This window comes from Nelumbo lutea, chromosome 4 (genome assembly GCF_056320005.1).
Source record: "Nelumbo lutea isolate HS-2025 chromosome 4, American lotus-T2T, whole genome shotgun sequence".
In the NCBI taxonomy this organism is placed as follows: Eukaryota; Viridiplantae; Streptophyta; class Magnoliopsida; order Proteales; family Nelumbonaceae; genus Nelumbo; species Nelumbo lutea.
In genome coordinates, this window is record NC_142687.1 from 80,532,051 (window position 1) to 80,556,255 (window position 24,205).

The 24,205-nt window shown below is 38.4% G+C and overlaps 1 protein-coding gene and 1 pseudogene across 2 annotated transcripts; both read left to right on the top strand.

The window, feature by feature from the left end:
• The first annotated feature begins 601 nt into the window (after positions 1-601).
• LOC148861276 (LEAF RUST 10 DISEASE-RESISTANCE LOCUS RECEPTOR-LIKE PROTEIN KINASE-like 2.5) lies at positions 602-7,840 on the top strand (annotated as a pseudogene). The gene is made up of 3 exons (XR_016112595.1): positions 602-1,751; positions 6,298-6,351; positions 6,474-7,840. The product of XR_016112595.1 is annotated as an LEAF RUST 10 DISEASE-RESISTANCE LOCUS RECEPTOR-LIKE PROTEIN KINASE-like 2.5 (transcript).
• Positions 7,841-11,367: 3,527 nt separating this feature from the next.
• LOC148861277 (heme binding protein) lies at positions 11,368-23,993 on the top strand. Its single transcript, XM_088983818.1, has 8 exons — positions 11,368-12,068; positions 12,307-12,374; positions 17,543-17,609; positions 17,726-17,880; positions 17,978-18,048; positions 20,812-20,880; positions 21,400-21,500; positions 23,209-23,993. Exons 1-8 carry the CDS (start codon positions 11,811-11,813, stop codon positions 23,509-23,511), a joined length of 1,092 nt encoding a protein of 363 aa, XP_088839944.1. The 5' UTR covers positions 11,368-11,810; the 3' UTR covers positions 23,512-23,993.
• Positions 23,994-24,205: the final 212 nt, after the last annotated feature.

Sequence of the window (24,205 nt, forward strand, 5' to 3'; positions counted from 1 at the left end):
CATCTAGTCCATGACTGACCTCGTCTATTGAATTGGCTTTTCTTTATATTATTATTATTATTATTATTATTATTATTATTATTATTATTATTATTATTATTATTTTGTTTTAATTTAAGGAAAAAAAGCAGTGACTTCTTAACTTCCTCATCCATTGTTTCATTTGTTTGAATGAAGATTGACCAACGATTAAAAGAATAGTTGTTTACATTGTTTTTCATAGTGCTTAATTAATGCAGATAAGGATAAAGGTCTTTGTTTCTTTCCAGTGGGTTGTTGTTTGCTTGTTAAATAATAATCTAATAATCAAGAGTTCAATTATTACATTTCATTCCCTTGGCTGCCTAGTAAATCCTTATTTCAACTAGGGGTGTCAATTGGACCAGATTTGGTCCAATCCAATCGGGTCCTATATGAATCCATATTAAATGAATCAGGCTTAGTCCAATCCAATGAATACTTTGGATCATTTTGGATCAGTCCAATTTAGTGTTTAGGCTATTCAATCTGCTTAAATTAGTTTTAATTTAAATTGATTCCAATCCAAACCTAGACTGCTGACACCTGTATTCTTATTGAACCAGATATTGGTTCAATCCAACCTAATCCAATACAAATATAATATACATGGACCAGGTTCAATCTAATCCAATAAATACTTTAGAGCAGTAAGTCTAGAGTGGTCCAATTTAGTGTCTTATTGGTCTTCCGTCCCATCCATCCAAATTGATTTTCATTTGAACTGGATCCAACTCAAAATTGGTCTGTTGGCATTCCTAATTTCGGCCAATCACGTTAGTAAATGACCCTTGTTTTGACGGCTCGACCGCAACCCGGGTGAAGGCAGAACTCGATCCCCGGTCTACCCAACAACCATCAGGCTCACTGGAGTTGGAGAAGAACGAAATTTAAAATAAGCCAGAAACTCTCACCTCCCATCATTCCTTCCATGGCAGTCTCACGAATTGACTTCCGCTACCGTAGTCGTCTTCTCCGTTGTCTCCTCACCAGCTCCATCATCCACATCTCCTGCTGCTTTTCTGTCAACCCTGTAAGTTCGTCCAACTTCACCATTTGCCCTTCGTTCCCCTGTGGTAACAACAGCGTCATGATGAGGTACCCCTTCTGGCCACTAGACGGTGAAACCGTCGGTTACTGCCAACTCCCCGGCTTCGGTGTCTCCTGCAACAAGAACATCAAGCCTGTCCTTAGCCTCTCCAACGCAGATTACTACGTGGAAAGCGTGAATTACTCTCAAAACACCCTCACCGTCGTCAACGCCGCGGCGGTATCGGGGCCGGAGCAGAGCTGCCCAATACCACGCACCAGTCTCTCCCTAGAAGGTTCGCCCTTCATCAGCTCCGATAACAAGGACCTCATCTTATACTTCAACTGCTCCTCGTACCCTGCTTCCGCCAAGCCTCTCCGTTGTCCGAAGAGCAACAACCGTGAGGCAAATCGCTCTTTCGTGTTTGTTAAAGACGGCGACGCTGCCACCAGATTTTCCCTGTTCGACTGGAACGGCAAGTGCGAGTCGGCCGTGGAGATCAAGGTCTCCGTTGACACGGCGGTTGATCGGTTTCCCTTCATCATCAGCAACTTCGGGAGGGTCTTACGAAGCGGGCTTCGATTAAGCTGGAGCCCTAGTAAAGTATGTAGCGACTGCAACAAGGAATCCGGTGAAAACTGCGCCTACGATGAGATTGCTTGCCTTTGCTCGTCGGATGGACGGGATTCCGTCTGTAAAACGGGTACGTACGTCTTTCTCTTTGAATTTTGATTTCTACTCATTTTTCCGTAAGAGATGTGTGGCTCCAATTCACGGCGGGTAGATAATGGGTAGGAAAAGATTATAGGAAATTTGCATGGTTCAATGGTATCCTATATTTTGAAAACGATACGGTTCGCAATGCATGTTTCAGGGGTTACAGATTTCCAATTTTTTTTTAATAATAAAAAACACGTTATGAGATTTCCAAAAAACCAAACTTTGAAAATTTTGGGTTATGTAATTTGGGCCTAGTTTTATTTGGTCTTTTTAAAATGAGACAATTCAGTGCTCCAACTTTCAAAACATAACAATCCATTATATATTATTAACTAGTTATTAACCAACGGTTAAGTGGCATTTGAAAAAAACACAAATACCTTTGAGTGTCATCTAATTTTCTTTATCAATTATTTAAACATTGGCAAAAAATTAACAATCTCAAATCCTTAACTCTTCTATTCAAGAAAGTTGAGGTCACCAAAATGCCTAATCAAACGTGATCCCAACTTTCTTGAATGGAAAAGGCAAGGATTTGGAGTTGTTAATTTTTTGTCAAAGTTTAGATGGTTAATAAAGAAAATTAAATAATATTTGAAATGCATTTGCGTCTTTTTCAAATGCCACTTAATGGTTGATTAACAGCTAGTTAACAGTAGATATTGAATTATCACATTTTAAAAATTTAGGTACTAAATTATTTCATTTTAAAGTTCAATTTAGCTTTTTGTAGTGTTTCCCATAGACAGCACCAAATGATGAATCGATTTTTTGTCATGTATCAATCTTTTGGTTAAGTACATCGTCATTTGGTCTACTTCCAAGTGGCCGATGACTCTGGTCGAAGTAGAGAACTTTGGATGCCGAGCTAAGTCAAGCTGGGCAGGCTAGGTGGCGAGTTGACTATAATGCCGAGCTACCTATGAGGTGTCGAGCTAACCAGGTGGCGAGTTGCCCATGAGGTGCTGAGCTACCTATGAGGTGCTGGGATAACCAGGTTCCGAGCCGCCTGTGAGGTTCTGGGCTGACCAGGTGTTGAGCTGCCTGTGAGGTGTCGGGCCTACCAGGTGTCGAGTGCCTGGTGGCGAGCTGAATTGATGAGCTTTGTTGTTCTTTAGAGACCTGCAAGGAACTAAATGTTAGAGAACCCGGGGTGGCTAACCCGGCAAGGTCGCTCCGATGCTTAAGTTAGTACTCTCATAGTAGACTGCGAACTAAAATCACAAAGTCTGAGAGATAGAACTTGCTTACTTTCTTGCTTGCCCCCCCCCCCCCATGTCATTGGGGTTGGTGCCTTTATATAGGCATTGTTTGGCGTGGGCTTCACACACCATATCCGAGATTTCTGCAAGGTCATCTAAGTGGTTCGAGATTCCTGGAGGTAACCGCAATGCACGTTGACCACCCTCCGGATCGTTCGGCACGTGGGTCAACTTCCAACGATCGTGGGAGTGTTTGGATATCATGTCGAATTCGTCGGCGAGCATGTCTTGCAAGTTGCCAGGTTGCGCCTGTGCCAGGCTGCCAGGTCGCGCTTGGGCCAGGCCGCCAGGTCGGTGCCTGTGCCAGGACACCAAGTCGTGAAAGAATGGTAGGATCCATCTTATGGACGCCATGAAGGGTGCGGAATGGGTGGGCGAATTTCAAAATTTTCCTACCTTCTCCCAACTGGGAATCATATTCCATAAATTTAGAATACAATATTCAAGGATTCTACTTGAACCATAACCGAATCAGATCTGAACCAAGAGAAATGGGGAGGATTATACCTGATCCGGAGAAACAGTATCTCCCAAAGTTGGTGTTCACGCCCAAAGAAGACACCAAGATCCGCTCCTTCTAAAGATGACATAGCTATGGATGGAATGGAACCAGCAGGGTGCGTCCTACACACTGGATCCTTCGCAAGAACCCACGGGAAACTCTGAACACCGAATCCTTTTCAGTCTTTTCTGCAAGACTGATGTCAAGAACTGATTTCTTGACTTCTTTCTTCTACAAAGATCGAATCTTGCAAGAGGGGATGGTGGCGGCTGGAGGAGAACTCCTGGGACGAAGATGGCTGAACAGCTTTTCTTCTCTTTGGAGTTTTGTAAGATCTAATCTCTGTATGCAGAAAGCTTTCTTCCTTGCTGCAAAACCCTTGGTTTGAAATCTGATATTTTCGAATTGGTTTTCTCCTCCTTTCTTCTTGATTAAGAAAACCTCCTAATTAGGAGTTATCCCAATCCAAATCAATATTTGGAATAATCTTAATCTTATCTGCAGATTAAGTTAGTTTACTCCTGATCTTATTAGGAGGTTACCAGATTCAAATCTGATTTGAATTTGGTCTCCTAGAGTGGATAAGGTCAAAAGTTCAATCCTTTTTACTAACATTTATCTCAGATTCGCCCCATAAATGGGTGATCATATCAGCCCAGCTCGTAATGGGCTTTTGGCCCATTAAGTGTTCAGTGTTTAACTAGTTTCCAATTTGCTACCCAGTTGGACTTCTTTGTATGTCGTGGGACCCAAGCATTGATCTACACACCAGCCACATGGGTTCATCCCAGCTTTTATTATAAGGCCCAGCCGAATTCACTGAAAAGCTCAGTGACCCCTTGAGCCCATCACATGGACCTATGGGCCCAACACTTACATTAAGTGGTCCCTGGGCCAAACCATCTTATTAAAACCCAGGAACTGTGGGCGGGTGCAAGATTAGCCCATCAGGTATTATCGTAAATGGTTTTACACTTAACCTCTCAGCCCTTAATGATCAAGCACTACCCGACAAGAGAGGACCTCTCCCTCGGCTGCAAGGAACAGTGTCGCACTCTCTACTCACATGGATCCCGGGAATTAAAACCATTTGCAAACCTTTTGAAACCGTACACATACATTTATATATATATTAATTTTGCAAAACAAAATTCCAACGATTGAAATCAACTGCCGGCAATTTGGTTTCCATCAGAGAGACTGCATTCCCGATCATTACCATTGTCCGACAAAGGGGCTGATCCTATCACTATGATCACTCGCTCAGATGAATTCTCAGACTGCCCCAACATGCCCAGGTTTTGACCCCCGCTAAGGATCTCACTGATTGACATATCAAAGACAATCCGATCTGACACCTAGTGAAGTGTCATAATCGAGTCTAGGCAATACTGGAAATCTGGTCCGGTTCAAGGATTCAAGTAATCCCATACTGCATGTACCTTGGGTCTTACTTTGGTGGCCGAGACAAGTCATCCCAACACTTGGTGGCACACCAGTATCAGCCTTGGCAGGATAAATCTCCCCCACCTGGGCTAGGCCGCCAGGTCGGTGCCTGTGCAAGGCTGCTAGGTCGTGCTTGTGCTTGGCTGCCAACTCACACCAGGGCCAGGTCGTGCCTGGGCCAAGCCGCCAAGTCATGCTAGGGTCAGGCTGTTAGGCCGCGCCTGGGCTGCTAGGTGGAACACCATCAACTTGGTTAAGGCAAATTGTTGCCAAAGTGGTTATGGGTGTCATATAGTTGTTCTGAGGTGCCATATGTCACAATACCATTGAAAGGCCAAATCCGCCCTCATCAGTTAATAAAGAAAATTAAATAATATTTGAAAGGCATTTATGTCTTTTTTAAATGCCACTTAATGGCTGATTAATAGTTAGTTAAGAGTAGATAATGGATTATCATATTTTAAAATTTTAGGTACTAAATTATTGTATTTTTAAGTTCAGGAATCAAAGTGGCACTATAAAAGTACAAATTAGTAGAGTCTACACTCTACGCTTTACACCTAGCGCCCATGAATGGAGTCTCACTGGTTCTGATTCTGCAACGAAAACAAAAAAGTCACCATGGAAAGTGGAAACACGTTTATGTCGTTCTCGTCGGTGGTGCTTTCACCACAGAAAAATCCAAACTCGTTTCTAGAATCTAGACCTCAAGTGGGGTAGGTCTTATCTTTCAAAAACATAGGTTGACTCAACTCTCAACTGTCCAATCGAGTTGGGCCGCGGGCCTTGTATTTTCATCAAAAGCCAGAATAGTGGAATACTGACGGTGATTGATCCAGAGCCCCGATTCATCAAAATAGAGATTTCTATCAAAAGAATGATTAAAATTATAGAAACGGGTCGATTCAGTCCAACATCACCAAGTCAAAGCACTCAGCTAATCAGCTTCCGTCAAGGCAAGGCCTCCTGTTTTTACACGTCTGGGCATGCCACAGCGTGGGCCTATTCGAGCCATTGAACATGAAGCCCACTAAATTTCCACTTTCTTGCATAAGCACGAGTCTGTATGAGTATGACTTTGGGTTATTTACTTATTAGAAGTTAGAAGCTTCCTAAGAGCTTATATAACTCATCTAATTTCTACTGTTTGGTCTAATGAATCTTTTACAACTTAAATACACAATGGAGTATTGTAAGTGGTATAGTTATTTTGTTGCTACGATCTAATGCGATTTAGTCGTTTGTCGCATCGATTCCCATCGATTCGTATAAAAAATCAATGACAACTCTCTTAAATTTTACTGTTTGATATGATGCAGAGCTGATTATGAGCAAAGATTCACGTAATTTAGTAGTAGCAATTGGTTACCCAGGTGATCTCCTACTTACCTTATTATCATTGACAGAAATTTTCTGTTCTAACTTCTAAGCATGAAGCGTGTCTCCATTTTAATACCTCTTTATTCTGAAATCCTCTTGCTCAATCTGTTTGCAGTTGCATTTGTTATTGGCGGTATGATACTCATGGCTTCCCTTTTTTACTGCATCATCCGCTATAAGAAACTCTTGTCATTCTACAACAATATTCCCATCTTCTTCTGGCGGAGGAGAATAGAACATGCAGAAAATATTGAGATATTTCTGGAGAGCTACGGAGCATTTGTTCCAAAACGATACAAATATTCAGATATCAAGAAAATGACGGGATCTTTCAAAGATAAGTTAGGGCAGGGAGGCTGTGGTACCGTGTTCAAAGGAAAGCTCACAGATGGCCGTCTCGTGGCTGTCAAGGTCTTGACTGGTTCTAAGAGTAATGGAGATCAATTCGTCAATGAAGTTGCTTCAATCGGTAGAACAAACCATCTAAACATCGTTAGTCTTCTGGGGTTTTGCTCTGAAGGTTCAAAGAGAGCCCTTGTCTACGAGTACATGCCCAATGGATCTCTTGAAAAGTTCATCTATGCTGAAAACGTTAACCCATCTGCCATATTCCCTCTGGGATGGCAAAACCTCTACCAAATTGCACTCGGAATTGCTCGAGGGCTGGAATATTTGCATCTTGGGTGCACAATGCGGATTCTACACTTCGACATAAAACCTCATAACATTCTCCTGGACAAAGACTTCTGCCCAAAGATCTCCGACTTTGGGCTGGCTAAACTCTGTCCAACGAGAGAAAGCCATGTATCGTTGGCCTGTGCCAGAGGGACTGCAGGCTACATTGCACCAGAGTTTTTCTTCGGGAATGGAGGTGTTTCTTACAAGGTCTGATGTCTTTAGCTATGGAGTGATGGTGTTGGAAATGGTTGGAGGGCGAAAGAACTTTGATTTGGGAGTGAACAACACCAGTGAAATATATTTTCCGCATTGGATTTATGACCGTCTTAAGCGACAAGGCAGTTTGAGACTAGAGCGGATTGAAAAACTTGGTGACGAGGAAATAGCAAAGAAGATGATCGTAGTGGGGTTGTGGTGCATACAGATAGATCCAGCCAGTCGGCCTTCAATGAGTAAGGTGGTAGAGATGTTGGAAGGAAGCAACCAATGCCTGCAAATGCCACCTAAACCACCTTACTTTGAATTATCCTGAAGACAAAAATTTTTTTTGAAAAAGTATATTCCAGCCAACTACAGAATTCTGAATTCCACTCCACTCCAATTTTAGAAAACACCACATCAAAGACTAATACACACTTATGAATTGGCATTAATTCTTAACTGGCACCTACCCCAACAATAGGGTGGGACTAAAAATTCTTAATGTGTACTGAACAATCATACTCCCAAAATTTTTTGGGTAACTATAGACATTGAGAAAACTTATGATACATTAATGAATACTGAATCAGAATATTCAGTGTACAATCTCTCTCACTCTATCAATCTTTTTATTATTATTATTATTATTATTATTATTATTATTATTATTATTATGTTTTTTCTTATTGTTAACCTGAAAATAACGTAGGTAAAGTTCCAACAGAAGCCATTATTCTTTGGTACCTTTGAACTAGCTAAGATCCAACTCCACCACTTTGTATGTAATTACTGGATCATCAGGTGCATGTTATACTCTAAAGCTACATTTGGTGGTGAGCTCAATTTCTCCAATTAAAGCTTTTTTAAATGGGTTCAATTAGCGTTTGTTGTGAGAGTTGCCCAATAATGAGAGAGAGAGAGATCCATGGCCAATGCAGGGAATAGGGTTGAGAGTATGGGTGATCATTTTTAGCCCCAACCTAAAAATTCTGGTTTTGATAGGTTTTGTGTTCATGTCAGATCCAGTCTTCACGTAATTATGTATACATACATGCATACATACATACAACTGCAAAGTCCAACGCAGCACAGGACCAACCCGGCTAAGGCCATGAAGCTTATCCTTTTCAAGTTCCAAAGTACAAAGTCCAAGGCCTAAAATTGGGTGTGTACTTTTGGGCTTTAAAGGCACAAATCATGAAGCTTATCCAATCTCAAGTAAGCAGCATTGGGATAGTGGATCATTTTCCATGTTCTAGAGGAATAATTCAATACCCTTTGGCCTACTAAAATTTATGAATAGTAGAGTCAATGCACATGGTTTTTAAAACCGACTCGGAGACTAAACCGATCAGGGGTCTAGTTATCGGGTCAAACGGTTCGATTGTTCGAACCGAATAGTCGGCGGCCCATTTTGACAAAATAAAAGGTCAAAACTGTTCGTATGGTTAACCACCTGGATCAGTGGTTTACTGATCAAAATCAACAGTTTTTTAAGAAATCCTAGTTTTGGGGAAAAACGAAATCAATCACCTGATCGATTCCCGTTTTTGTCCAACTGTTCGATCCGGTCCAATTTTGAAAACCATGTCAATGCAAGAGATCTTGTTTGACAAAAAAATCTGATACCTATAAACACAAACTAATATATCATATTCAAAAGAGTAGAACCATTGTTCTTAGACCAAACATGTAAAAGGATTCATCTTGTAATTAGTTAAGTTGTTCAGTTTGACTTAGCATTTAATGGAGCTTACAAATTGAATGATCTTTTTTTCTTTATTTATTTTATTTTTTTTTTTTTTGTAAAATACAAATCGAATGCCTGGTATTAGTAAAACTATTCACAGATACTTTACTCCATTAATTATAGTATCTCTCAATTTCTAATTACTTTGCCATCACACCCATATCCATGTCATGCATGAAAGATCATGAACTTTCATTAACATAACATTTTTTACTTTCAATTTTGAGCTTTAATTTGATTTATGGCTTTTACTTTTCAACATCCAAGTAACAAAAGAAAGAGTAGAGCGATGATACATTAGAGCAAATCCATTTTTAAATAGATTTAACCATCATTGAGGAGTGTCATTGGGTTTATTCTTGTTTGATCTTAGTATCACTTTCACCATGCATTTCGGGAAGTTTTGATTGGCTTGTTCGTAATGCACTTTCTAGAGGCCAAGTATACATTGTATGCCTTGGTGGGAAAAATTCCCCGTTAATACCCTATATTTAGGGTCTAATGCCATTTTAGTCCCCCAACTTTTAAAACGTGACAATTCAGTATTCAAACTTTTTATGTATCAATTCAATACCTGTTAACTAATTTGTTAACTAGCCATTAAGTGTTATTTGAAAAGATACAAATATCCTTCAAGTGTCATTTAATTCTCTTTATCAACCATTCAAACGTTGATAAAAATTGAACAGCCTCAAATCCTTGCCTCTTCTATTCAAGAAAGTTGGGGATACGTCTCACTGGGGATTCTAATGACCTCAACTTTCTTGAATAGAAGAGGCAAGGACTTAAGACTGTTCAATTTTTGTCAATGTTTGGATGGTTGATAAAGAGAATTAGATGATACTCAAAGGGTGTTTGGATGGTTGATAATTTTTTGTCAATTTTCGTCAGTAGGCATTCTGGTGACCCCATCTCTCTACTCTCTCTCTCTCTCTCTCTCTCTCTCTCTCTCTCTCTCTCTCTCTCTCTCTCTCTCTCTCTCTCTCTCTCTTGTCCTTATAAATTACAAGAATGTCACTCTCTCTCTCCAACTGAGGAAGACCTCAGCTTAGCATCTCGATTGCTCGGGGACTTGCAATCAAAGGTAATCGAGTTCAAGCTGAGCTCGAACTTCTAAGCTCAAGCTCAAGTCTCTAATTCGAATCGAGCTCAAGCTAGACGATACCTCGACCACTAAGGAAGACCTCGACTCGACACCTTGGTCACTGAGGGAGATCTCGACTCAGTACCTCGACAACTGAGGGAGACCTCAACTCGACACCTTGTCTACTAAGGGAGGCCTAAGCTCAACACTTCACCTGTTAGGGAAACCTCAGCTTGACACTTCAGTAGCTGAGGGAGACCTCGATTTGGCACGTTGGCAATTAAGGGAGACCTTGGCTCAGAACCTCGGCTCGGCACCTCGATTGCTTGAGAAACCTGTAATCAAAAGTAGTCGAGCTCAAACTTTTGAACTTTTGACTCGAACCGAACTCGAACTCAAACTCAAATCTCTAATTCGAATCGAGCTCAAACCTAATGGTTTATGAATGAATTCATGCAAGGCATGGCCCCTTCACTAGTATAAATTGTAAGCTGAGGTTGTTCTTCTATTAAGAGCTTCTGGGTGTAGATTTGACTTAAAATAAATTAACTGTTGTGAATATTTCTCCGTCGTGAGTTGAATATATAGGTTGTTTTTGGCATATAAGCATGTCTACATTTGCTTCCAAAACATAGTCCTGTTCATGGATTGACTACGTCCAAAACCCAAACCACCCCAAGTGTTATGCAGGAAGAATTTGGTCCAGTTTTTTTTTTTTTAATGCTTGTCAGATTGCCACTAAAAATTCTTCATAAATCTCTGTATATTTTTAGTAGAGTACCTAAATCTCTGTATCTGAGAGTTTATGTTATTTTGAAAGAATACAATCCAGGAGTTCCTTGAGAATGAATTCGGGTAACTTAATTTGAATTTCAGCATTGACAACATGAATGTTTTTTTTTTCATGATTTATTTTTGGAATCATCATATCAGCAAAAATAAAATGTTCTTGAATTCTGTTTTTGTTAAAAACATGTTTCATGTTTGATTTTGTTTTAACGTGTTTCATGTTTCAGTTTTGAAAACAAAAAATACGTACACAATCATGAACATGTTTTTTTGTATTTTTTTATCGAGAAACAATAATTTTCAAATTAAATGATTTTTATTTATTTTTGAAACTATAACCCAGAAAAAAAAAAAAAAAAAAAAAAAACTTACATCTTAGAAGGCCCCTGATTTGTTGAGGTTGAATACTTGACTATTCAGTCAACTTTTTATCTTTGGGTTATTAATCAATTTCAAATTCCCTTAATACGTCTGATTATAAAATTGTCCAAAATCAACATTCCCTATGGGTGGGTGCAAGTGCGAGGTGAGCTGTGGGGAGATATCGGGTCATTCCGGACTCCGGTGGGTGCAATTTCCAACCCGGAAATTTTTAGGTAGAATTGTCGTCCTCCCCCTGTTACGTTTGTACTGCAGGGTCTCCTGTTTTTGGTCACCGGTACTGCAAGTCTCCTGAGCTATCATTCCAAAGGGTTGTGCATTGAATTTCCCTCAAAGCCCCAAATTTTAAGAATCGTCGAATCGCCAAAGTGTGAAATAGCTCCTAGAAATTTGCAAGGGTAAAATGGTCACATAATGCAGTCCAGTCTAGCATATAGGACGTCAATCGTGATGGCGGCTTCCTTCGCGTCGAGATCTCCTTATTATCTACCCCTCGCAAGGAAGCGAAGACCCTACAAAACTGATTTTCAACTTCTTCTGAACTTCTCTTCACTACATCGTCCCCGATCATGCTCCGCTTCTTCTTCGCGCTCGCGATTGTCGTATCTGCGTTGATTGTATTCGTAAGCTCGCATGAAGAGAGTAGTGAATGGAGTTGTGATTCCAACTCTGAGACTCGAATCCAGGCGGATTACAAGCCTGGAATCGTCACACTTGATGGGCACGCTGACGATTGGAAGGACGCTGACGGGTTTGAGTTTTCTCTCCTCCCTGCTTTGGACCCAGATGAGGAAAATGAGTATAAAGGCGGGAAGATGACCGTTAAGGTATGCTTTCCGCGATTTGTTCGGAGAATCTGCGCTTTTCAACTGTTTCAGTTTCACCATGTGTTAATGATCTCTTGCTTAATTTATGGGATGTAATAAATGAATTTTCTTCGTGTATGTGATTTTGGTCCCTGGTGCCTAACGTCCCCTTTTTTCCCTTTCCTCTCAAGAAAATTAATAAATAATCTTAGTTATTATTTTTCATTTGCTTGCTGGTTTTGGTATGTCTATGCTGCAGGCTTTGCACGATGGGAAAGACATTTTCTTCATGCTACAAGTTGATGGGGAGTATGCATACTCTAAAGGGCAAGTAATTCTTTCGCTTTGATATGGTTCATGTCAAAGTATTCGTTTCTATTTATTATTTATTTGTGTTTTACATGGATTGCTAGTGTTTCTTATCAGGTTTGTGCAGTATACGGTTTCGTATTATTTTCCTTACAAATGAATATTTGTGAAGTTGTCTGCTTAGTTTTTATTTCAACTTATGCTAGGAAGATGGGTTTCAAAAGTTAGAATTTTTTATTAAAAAGAATTTGGACAGTTAAGATTGAATTCATCATCACCCATGCCTTATCCCAACCATATGGGGTCAGCTACGTGAATCCTATTTTGTCAATCCATTCTATTTAAAGTCATATTCACTATGAAATTATTAATGCTTAAATCATTTCTTACTACTTCTACCCATGTCCTTTTTGCTCTACCCCGATCTCTTCTAGCCCCTTAAATGTGTAACAGATTAGTTCTTCTAACTGACACAGTTGGTGGTGTTCTATGCATGTGGCCAAACCATCTTAGTCTACTTTCTCTCATTTTATCATCTATTGGAGCTACTTCTAGGTTCCTATGGATAACTTCATTCGAAATCCTACCCTTTCTAGTTTTTCCACTCATCCATCTTAGCATTTGCATTTTGCTGCATTCATTTTCTAAACATGTTGTTTCTTGACTACCCAACTCTCTTGCTCCATACAAAATTGCCCTTACAACTGTTTTATAGAAATTTCCTTTTAATCTAAGTGGTATTCACTTGTCACATAAAATTCCAAATGTACCCCCTCGGCCCCTCCGTTTTGCCCATCCTATTCTACTTCTTTTGGTGGCATACTCCTCAATCTCTCCCTTGTTATGGATAATTGAAGCAAGGTAATGGAAATGGTCACATTGAGTTATCTCTTGGTCTCCAATCCTAAGTGTATCTCCCCAAATTGGTACTCCTTATGTAAGTTGCACGGTGAGGCTGCCTTTCATCTTTTAATTTCTTGTCCTTTTGCTAACTTCATTTGGGAGTGGTTTTCCTCTTTGTTTGGTTGCAGTTGGGTTCCTCCTATTAATCTGGAATCCCTCTTAAGCTCTCACTTATTCAGGTGTTCTAAAAGGAGAGGCAGAATCATGAGAAGATGCACTAGGGCAGCAATTGCTTGGACAATTTGGGAAGAAAGAAATCTGAGGATATTTGATGACAAAGAGAGGAGTAAAGAAACTGTGATTGAAGTGATAACTCTAAGGGTGGTGCATTGGGTGAAAACACTAAAATTGTTTGTTGATTTTAAGATAGATGAGTTTTTCAGATCATGGGGAACAATTGCAACCACTGCATCTAGAAAATCTACTGTAATTGAATCCTGGTCCCCTCCGAATGCTGGGTGGAAGAAACTAAATTTTTTATGGTAGCTGTTTGGGAAATCTGGGGCCAGCGGGCATCGGTGGTCTGATTAGGGATGAGAATGAAAATTTGGTTGCCATGTTCTCAGGTCCTATTCAGCATGGTGATGTGGTGACTTCTGAAATGAAGGCTGCAGTGTTTGGAGTTGAGAAAGCTAAAGAAATGGGGATTGAGAGGCTGATTGTTGAAGGGGACTCAAAAACTGTGGTGAACTGGTTGAAGATAGGGGATGGAATTAGTTGGCAACTAAGGAATGAACTCAGGCACGTCAAACAAGCTTCTAAATACATGGTGATTCAAATAAGGTGGATAGAAGATCAGCTAATAGCATGGCTGATGGACTAGATAAACAAGGAGTTCAAAGACAATCTATGTTTTGGGCTATGTTTTAATTAGCGGGGGTTTCTGTTGGGTTACCCTTTAGGCTGTATTGTAATTAAAGGGATTGACACTAGGATTGCTTGTGGCAATGATGTATCTAGTGGGACACTATAGACTGCTTGTCCGCCCACAACTTCTTGTTGTACATGACTTTTTAAATTACTGAATCTTTTCTGTGTTGTTGATAAAAAAAAATCCTAAGTGTATCTTGGAGATACATATTTTAAAACTTCTTGTTTCTAAGGAATTTGTCCATAAGCTTAATTTTTCATTTAATCTTTAATTAGTGTCATCTGCAAACAACATGCATTGTGGAACTTCCTCCCGAATATGTTTAGTTAGTTCATTTATGATCAGTGCAAATATATAAGAGTTAAGTGCTGAACCTTAGTGAAGATCCATAATAATTATAAAATCTGAAGCCTCTCCCACTATGTTTTAACATTGGGCTGTTGCCCCCTCATGCATATCCTTAATTAGGTTTATATACCTATTTTGAGCCTCTTTCTTTTCCAAGACCAACCATATTATCTCTCTAGGAATTCTATCACGTGCCTCTTTTAGAGCAATGAACACCATACGAAAATCTTTCTTCTTCTCTCTGAACTTTTCTATCAATTGTCTCAAAAGAAATATAGCTTCCATGCATAGTTCTCAAGGCATCTAGGCAATTTTGGGCGACACTAGGGAGCCTAGTCATCTAGTTTTATATACCATTTAGCATGTATATTAATTGAAAAAATAGCAATTCTCTTTATTAAGAAAATTAAATATCCCCTAAAAATGTGGCAAATCATCACATCTAAAAGATAAAAATATTAATTTCATTGTTTTCAAAAATAATACATTAAAACAAAGTATAAATAATATATATAGCATATAATAAAATGTGTTAACACATATACTAATAAGACACAACAATATAAATGATATTATATAAGGTGCCCGCCTTGTCATTTTTATTGCCTAGGTGGGCACCTATTTTCCTAGAAGGGTGCCTAATTGCTATAAGTCAAGGCATTTGGGCGAGGTGCCCAGCCAAGGGCACTTAGTCACCTAGGTGACGCCTTGACAACCATGCTTCCATGGTTAATCTCCCTGACATAAAGGCCAAATTGGTCTCTGATATACTTGTTTCAAGTCATAATCTTTGTTCAGTTATTCTCTCCCAAAGTTTCATTGTTCGGTTCATAAGTTTAACCCCCCAATAGTTATTACAACTTTGTATATTACCTTTGTTCTTAAATATAGGCACCATATTGTTGTTTCTCCAATCACCAAGCATATTCTTTTCTTTCAGCATCTTATTAAATAGTGAAGTATCTTGTATATTAAATTTTATGAGAGCTTGAAGAATGATGTCAAAGTAAGTTGGACCTGAGATTGAATCAACTTGGTCAATTATAATTCCTCCCCCTTTCTCAAATATTCCTTTCTCCCAAAGCTTTGCTGTAGAGAGAAGGGCTGATCTCTTGCTTTTCTTATTTGGGAGTATCTTTTTATTATGTATCCTATGTACCATATCACTGCATATTTATCTTGTTAGTTCTTTTATTCTTTCTTGAACTAGTGAAGGCAACAATGGTCCTTTCTCACCTTTTGTATTTCATTAGTATATAATCTTGTTTAGGCGTGTGATAAACAAGACACACCCCCCAAAACTATTATCTCTTCTCCTGTACGAACCCTAGTTGTCATGATATCAAAGCAAGTCTTCTACATCAGCTTTTATTCAAGTTCAGAAGATTAATATTCAAGCTTTGTAGCCCTATTGTCGAAGACTATTTGAGGATTGTTGGAAGGTTGTTCTGCTCAATACGATCACAACATTTTTTTCTGGTTTTTTGCCTTTCAGGTTGGATTTCTTATCTTTTCTCTCAGCTGCTCAATTCAATCACCTTGTGCTCCTAGATTCTGAGTCGTCCTAGGCTCTAGAACATATCCAATCACTTGGACTGGAGTTCAGATTTATTTTGAAGGGTTTTAATCTCTTTCTTATCATTGACAAGCCTACAACTTACCTTTTTTGGACTGTTATATCTTAAACTCTTATATTGGGGTTCTTTCTTGAAGGTTTTGATCCTTCCCCTTTGCCCCAGTTATTTTATCTCCTCATATTGTCAAATTAGTTGCTTGGACCAGTTTCTGTGGAGGGTTTTAACCCATCTTCCAGACTTTTTCAAACCTGTACTTTCCATCTTTGGACTGCTACTCTATTTTCTAGTATATTGGGAGCTATTTCCTAGTGAAAATTGTTTCCTTCAGTGCTGAACCTCATCATCTCTTTGTTATTTACATCATTGAGTTTGATTTTGGTTGGATTGCAGCAAGTTTTTCCTTTATTATTTGCTTTAATACCATTTTTCTTGCCTTGGAGTGTGCCTTCTTGGTGTTTTCTTTTTTTGGAACGGCTTCAGACAGGAGAGATATTCTTGCAATCAGATTTGGTCGGAGTAATTACTCTGTATGGAAGTTCCACTTCCAGTTTTATGTTGAGGAGCAGGGTCTCTGGGGTCATATTGATAATTCTTCACCCAAACCCAATGAATCTGATAGTAAGGGGGTTAAACAATGGAAATTTGGTGGTGCCAAATTGTTTCCTGGATTCTTGGATCAATTGATACTGATATAGCTATTCCAATGAAGGGCCTGAAGACAGAAAAAAGATGTTTGAGTACATGGAGAAAGTTTATTAACAATCTAATCTTTCCAAACGGTACCAAATAGAGACCGAGATCTTCTCCTATAGCCAAGAAGAGAAGAAAATTCAGGAATATTATCCAGGCTTTGTGAATCTTTGGACAGAGTATGAACTGATTCATATGGGCGAATCTTTGACAGCATGTCGTGTCAAGGTGATAAAAGACCATTTTGATATAAGAAAGATCATGCATTTCTTGATGCACCTGCAACTGGAATATAAGGTGATTAGATCCAAGAGATCAGCCCTTGTCTCTTGGATCACGCATTTTTTGAGTAGAGATACCACTCCATGCCTAGATGTGATTTTAGGAGAACTTTAAGGGCGGAAACAAGAGATTGACCCTTCTCTCTACATTTGCATCCATTGCACTTTTTGTTTTCAGTTTTTTTCTTAGTTTGTTTGACGCTGCTTCTTTTTGTCTAGCTCAAGTTGAACTATACTGTAGCAATAATTAGGAAGCTCAATCTAAAATTTATAGATGGCACGACAAATATACAACACTTTGTGCACATATCTTTGGAGGTTATTGATGGTAACTAGAAGGTTGACATTACTTATTGATGCTTACTTGCTAGTTGACAATTGACATTACAAATTTCATGTTGGAAATCAAAGTTTGCTTGTTGTCTATAAACAAGAAAAAGAAGGATATGTTTCCTTTAAATGTTTAAAATTCTTAATATAGCGCTGATATATATTTTTTTTCATTATGGAATGCAGTAACAATAAAAAATGCCCATCTGTTTCTCTCATGTTTCAAGTTGGTGAGAATGCCTCATATCATAGGGTAAGTATTTTTAGCACCTTAGGTGCAAAGTACCTTATCTTAGGTTGAGCATTTCATTCTTATTATGCCTTTTATTCTCTCCTCTAACATTGAACTAAGTAGCTTCATTGTACTAGATGGGTGGGTGTGACCAGTCAACAGATACATGCACTAATAGGACTTGCCGAGGCCATGAAGTGGACATTATGCACTTCTCAATTGGCAATGCTATTCCAGGACGACTGTATGGTGGCAATCCGATAGATAATAGAGATGGAAATGGAGGCGACAGGCAATATGCTACATCCGTTTCTTACTTAGCTCTATAAATGGAGCCACAATTTGTTGAATTGACCTTTGTTTGACATATTTGGGTTTTGTTTTAACAGGTTTGGTCATTTGGTTGATTTATATGCCTGGAACCCACATTGTCGGTATCTTGATGGCCTTAGTCCTTCAGGTATCTTCCTGGTTTGATGCATAAGTTATTTGTCAAGAATTACAAGCTCAATTTTTTCCCCTTCCAGCATAGAGCAGTCAAGATTTATACTGGCGGTTAGTGTTTGAATGATTGTTGGGTTATGACCTGTTGTAGATCCTACAAAGAAACATCAACTCTGTTATGAGATTAGGTTGATTGATCCATAATCAGGGTGAAGGATTGACTGATCTACAAAATACTTTTATTTATTTATTTACTTTTTTGCATTAGGCTCCGTTTGGGAAGAGTGCAAATGCAAATTTGGTTTAGTTTTGCAGTGATAAATTTACTTTCTTGCCAAACGAACTTTAGTTGTAATGGATGCAAACACGAATCCGAAGGCAGAAATATGCCTTTTTAACATTTGATCAACTTTGAGTGCAAATGTACATCGATTTTTTTGATGTAAAATTCCCTCTCATTTTGGGTGCAAGCATGCCTTAGAAACTGTGTTTTCTGTCATTGTCAATGCACAAATGTATTCTTGTCAAACACTAGCAAAACTGAACCTGGGTGCATATATGCACTGAACTGGCATTTGCACTCTTCCCAAACGGAGCCTTAGCAAAAGAAATCAAAAGAAATTTGTTAATCAAGAAAGGAGTTAAACCCCTAGACTACAAAGGGATTGGATTGTAGAGTACAAGTACAATAGCCTGTGGCTGACATATCATTATGAGAAAAAGTACACGGAAGTGATGTTAATCCTCAGACCGTACCCCCCAATCTTGATCGGCCTTATCAGCCTTTGTTACTCCTCTCAGTAAAGCATCTGCCAGTCTATAAAGTCGTTAACTTTTTTTATTGAGAAAAGGTAAAGTACGATTGTATTAATAAAAGGTCCTGTGTACATTGAGAAGCTGTACAAAATGAAGGACCTCAAAAAAGTATAATCAGAAATGCTATCTCTAAAATTGGTATGTATAGACATCCAACTTCTCAAAACCTCTATTGCCAAAATAATGACATCGGCTTCAGTAGAAGATTTTTTTTCCAAAAATCCTATTGTTCCTTTCTGACCACAGCCCACAGAACTGCTGGAGGGATGGAAGTCCAGCATAACTTTCCTTTCTTAGACATTCCTTGAATATGCCATTCCTCTAACAGAGCTCTAACTGAGGCTGGCATGCACCAGCTTAGATCCGGGGATTTGAAGAAGTGAGACCAAACTGCAGAACTAAATGTGCAATGAAGGAAGAGATGCCCAGAGGGTTCTACTTGCACTGTTGCACATTGCAAAAACAGCACCTCTGATCTGACAAATTAAGACCTTTTTTCAGCAGCATTTCTTTGGACAAACACCTCACCAGCTGCCACCTATACAAAAAACTTGACTTTTGGAGAAGCCAACTTCCCCCAAATGGCCTGACTGTGAAAAGGGACTTCAGACCTCCCCACTAGAAAATTGTAGAAGGATTTGACTGAGAATCCTCCTGATTTTGACCAATTCCAAACTCTGGATTCTTGCATCTGAAAATTTAGTTGTTGGTCTTGTAACAGATTAAGAAAGTCTGCCACCTTCTGAATCAGTCATTAAAACTTCTCCTAAAGGGAGGAACCCAACATAGCCTACCCTCCTGGAAGAACAACAGAGAATCAGCCACTAAGGCCTCCTTATCTACAGCCACATTATACAAGGCTGGGAATAACTCTTGTAGAGTTCTGTCACCAGCCCAATGGTCTAACCAGAGAGCTGGGGAACATCTAGAGTCTGGAGATAATTCTTTTAATTATGTTCTTGGGAACATCTAGAGTCTGGAGACAGAGAACTGATGAGTCTAGCCTGGTATACAGATCTGGGGCGGTGGGCCCCTCATAAATTGCTGCATGTCTTGGTATCAAGAATCAGAAACAAAAATTGAATGTCTCCCAATCCTAAAGTGACTCTCAGTTATTGAAACATTGAACAGGTGGACAGTTATGTCTCCTGCGTCTCAGGTCCAATGTTTAGCTTTATGTTCCCCAACTATCTTTCCCTTTATGAATGATGACGCCTGCTACTGTGCAATATCCATAAGGTGAAATCCATACAAAAAACCATAAATTTTAAGTAATACCACCAAGTGAGGATACACTAGAACCAATCTGCCCCATCTTTATTCCTTGCTGAACTATATTGAGCTTAATGGAGGCCTCTTAAGGACCATCCAACACCTAACTCTATTCTACATTATAAATGTTTTGACAATGTTTCTAATAAAAACCTGTTTGCTAAAGACAATGCTGACATGGCATTTAAAGTGTTCTGCTTCTATTATGTATAACTAATGATGCAATTATAATCTTATTTCTTGTGCTCTGGTGGTTCCGTTTTCACTGCAACCCCGCTTAGCAATACCTCACATTCTCAAAATATCAAAAAAAAAAAAATGTTTCTTCCAACACACCCACCATGAAATTCTAGGAACTATGTTGCCTTGCTGTTTGAGGCATAACAGGCATTAGAAAACACATCCCAAAAAAAGTGCCTAATTCCTCCAAACTAATGCAATGCAAGAGTTATAAATGCAGTCATGCCAAACACCACCTTAATGATTTGATCGGGCGCTAGAATTTGGACTGCTGAAAAAGTGCCTGTTTCAGTACCCGTCTTCAATTATCTGACATGTAAAAATGATTATTAGTTTTAGGTATGAACTTCCTAGTGGATTTCAATATCCACATGTACAATTAATATTCATCCAGTAGGCCAGCAAACATTCACATAACATCCATTTTTTACGGATTTTTTTTTAATTCCAGGTAATGATTCTAGTGCACAGAATAATTGGCAGGGGGCATGGTGGCATGACAGCTTTGGTGTGCACTCAGGTAATCGCCTCTATGTTTTGTTTCTGTTATTGTTCCATGTTTAACTTAGTCCTTTTCACATACAGATTTCCAAAGCTGGTAGTTCAACTGCTAGCTACCCTGAAATTCATACTTGTTATGCATTCTTAGTATCCAATTGAGGGGATAGAAAGGAAATAAGTGCTTGACAAAAGGATCTATAGAGTTTTCTGATCAGTTATTTTGTTTCTTGGACTATATTCCCTCTTGTGATTGATGAGGTTTATTTATTGAACAAATTGATTCATGGTCATATGGTTTTGCCATCACAGTCCATGATGAACAACATATGGGGCCCAGGTGTGTGATAATTCATAATTCTGAGTACAGTGATGGTAGTAACCTGAGACCATGAATAGTATGGGCTAGTACATATCTTATTTATTTGTTTGTTTGTTTATTTATTTATTATTCTCCTGCAGTGAAGTCTATTTATTACATAACTTAGTAGATCAGCACCTCCTCTCCAAATATAAATAGCATTTGTAACACTTTGGGCAGGTTTTGTGGAGGAAGACGGCCCTTATGCATCTGCTGGTCAGAAAGGGAAATATTACTTTGAATTCTCAAGGCCTTTGAGAACCATGGACCGTCTCCAGCAGGTATATACTTCACCACATGTGATCAGGATTTTAACTGGCGATTAATCCAAATTATGCTGCTAATTGTTTGAGGCCAAATGCAGCAAAAAAAAAAAAAAAAACTTTTTGAGGCCAATTTGTTACCATATGCAACTACATTTTTTAGGGCAATTTGTTATCTCACAGCTTGCCACACTGAAAAGTCATGATGCTTTCAACAACACGAGTCCTTGCTTTGCTGCAAGAGTGCAAGGTTCAAACTTCAAAGTATTGATATCACAAATAGCAATGGAAAGGGAATTTTTACGGGTCTTATTGGAAGGGTCTTAAGAAATACTAGATACAGTGGAATGATTAGGATATGCACATATGTGCTAAGGGAACTCACAGAAATCCCACAAATACTTCAACAATACTAAATTTAAGGCTCAAATAACTATAAATAAGAAAAATATACTATAATAGTGTGTGCAAAGTAGTATATGGCAATCAATATGAGACATTGGTATTCTAGAATAGAAAAAAAGGAGAAGAGAGAAAGGATTTCCAAAAAAGTGTTGGGGGCGGCACCCCACTTGACTTATATATTAGGGTGTTCAAATAAAAAGGGGATATTACAAGAATACCCCCGATTACAACTTAACAGAGAGGACACATAAAACAGGCCCACTAACAGCCCACTAGGGGCCCAGTAACAGTCCTAACAACAGGTATCATATAATAACTTCATGGGGTCTTGGGAGCAGTGGACTGGGTATAAACTTAACATGTGTCATTTTTTTGCACGAATATATATAAATAATTAGTAAATAATACATTAAATTGTCCAATTAAAAAGACCAGTACCTAATGTTCATCCCAAAAAATAAAGTCAACTTAATTTTTGCATTTTAGTTAATCATTATATAAACTGTTTTGAATTACAACATGTATTACACCACTAATATGTCATTCTTTGTTTTAAATTAAATTATTAATTAGTAATCATGGAAATATATATGTTCTTGTATCTAAAAAATGTATTAGATCCATGAGAATGGTAGAATATCCATAAATTAAGAGATCCATTGAAAAGTAAAAGACTATCCATAAATAATAAATTTGACATAAATCATGGGCAAGTACAACTAATAAATTTTAGTTACTAAATTAATTTTTATATTTTTTTATTTTTATTTCTATAAATTATTAAAATTTGAGAAAATATTTCAATTTTTTATATGAATTGTTGATGGATCCATAGATCCATCCTATGGTTATTTCCTACCATGGAAATCATGCAAAACATGAGGCTAAATAAATTATTTTTGTAATTTTTATTTTTTTTCAATTCTTAAGGAAAGTCGATGGATCTACCTATACAAGCAAAAACAAGTGATTAACATATTCTTGCATTTCAAGCACCAAAACATGTAAATATATTGAAACCTAAAGGAGTAAATGAAAAAGAGTTGGAAAAAAGCATTACTTTTCCTTTGTTTGTCTGATATCTAGTGCCGAAATCTGCTTTGATTAAAATAGATTGTTTTGAAGGTTTTTTTCCTCAAAAGAATGGTATATATGACACCATATGCAACCATAGTCAAGGATCAAAAAGGAATCATACTAAAACTGTCTAATCATAGCAATTTTGAGCTTCACCTCTTTCAAATAAAATGTGTGCTTCAATTGAAATAGTAACTTGTCCAAGCTATGAAATAAAATCAATTAATTTCTTCTATGTATGCAGGATGTTCAGTTCACAATTGGTCAAACAAGCAAATTAGCAGTGGCCTTTTGGTACCCAGTTGACGGAAATCCGTGGCATGGGTCTGCACATTATTCCATCAATTGTGATTGGGTACCACTTGATATTTCTGTTGGAAGTTCTATTCTTAACAAGGTGGCTTCAACTTCAGGAAGCTCTTGGGATGCTGCCAGTGCATTCGCCCTTCTTTTATCTGTGGTCTCCTTATGTCTGTCTATCTTCATAGGATACCGAGTTTCTAAAACCAAATATATTATTCCATTTACACCAATGGACCATCTTTAAGGTGGAAACCCCATGAAGCAGTGTTTTGTACCATTATTTGCGATTGTGATTGTATTAATCGGGCTGGTGGTGTGATTTCCACTTTTTTATCTTCATTCTTCACCACAAGTATGATTGGAAGCTAGAGCCATGGGTTAAAGCGGTGAACATGATAATTCAATTGGAGATTCCATAGTTTGAAATGGATTCAGTTGAACTAGACGGTCCAAATGCAAGAAGAGTCTCTCATTTCAGTGACGTATCCATCACCGAAGTAGATTTTTTTTTTTCCTTCTTTCTCAACGCTTGCCTATTTTAGGCCAGATAAGCATTTCAAGTTGGTCGGTATTGGGTCGATGGTCTTTTTTTTTCTCTCATTTGTCCTGTTGGATTCCTCTTTGACAATATCTATGATGCTGGAAAGGGATGGTAGATATTCTTTTAATGCTTTTATGAAGGTTGTTTTATGAGCGAATTGAATGTTGAGGTAAGAACTCCAAAAATATCTTCTCTGATGTCCTTTCACAAATGTGACTCGTTTTGTACTTTCTTACAATCAATCAGCAATCCGATATACTTTCCTACAAGTTTAGCATCTTATTCCTCATCACTGCCTTGGATGGTTTTGCATTTGGATTTGACATGTATTTTCCTTTCAACTCACACCAAATCATGCATCTCAATAGAATGAAATTATTGGTTACAAAAATCAACT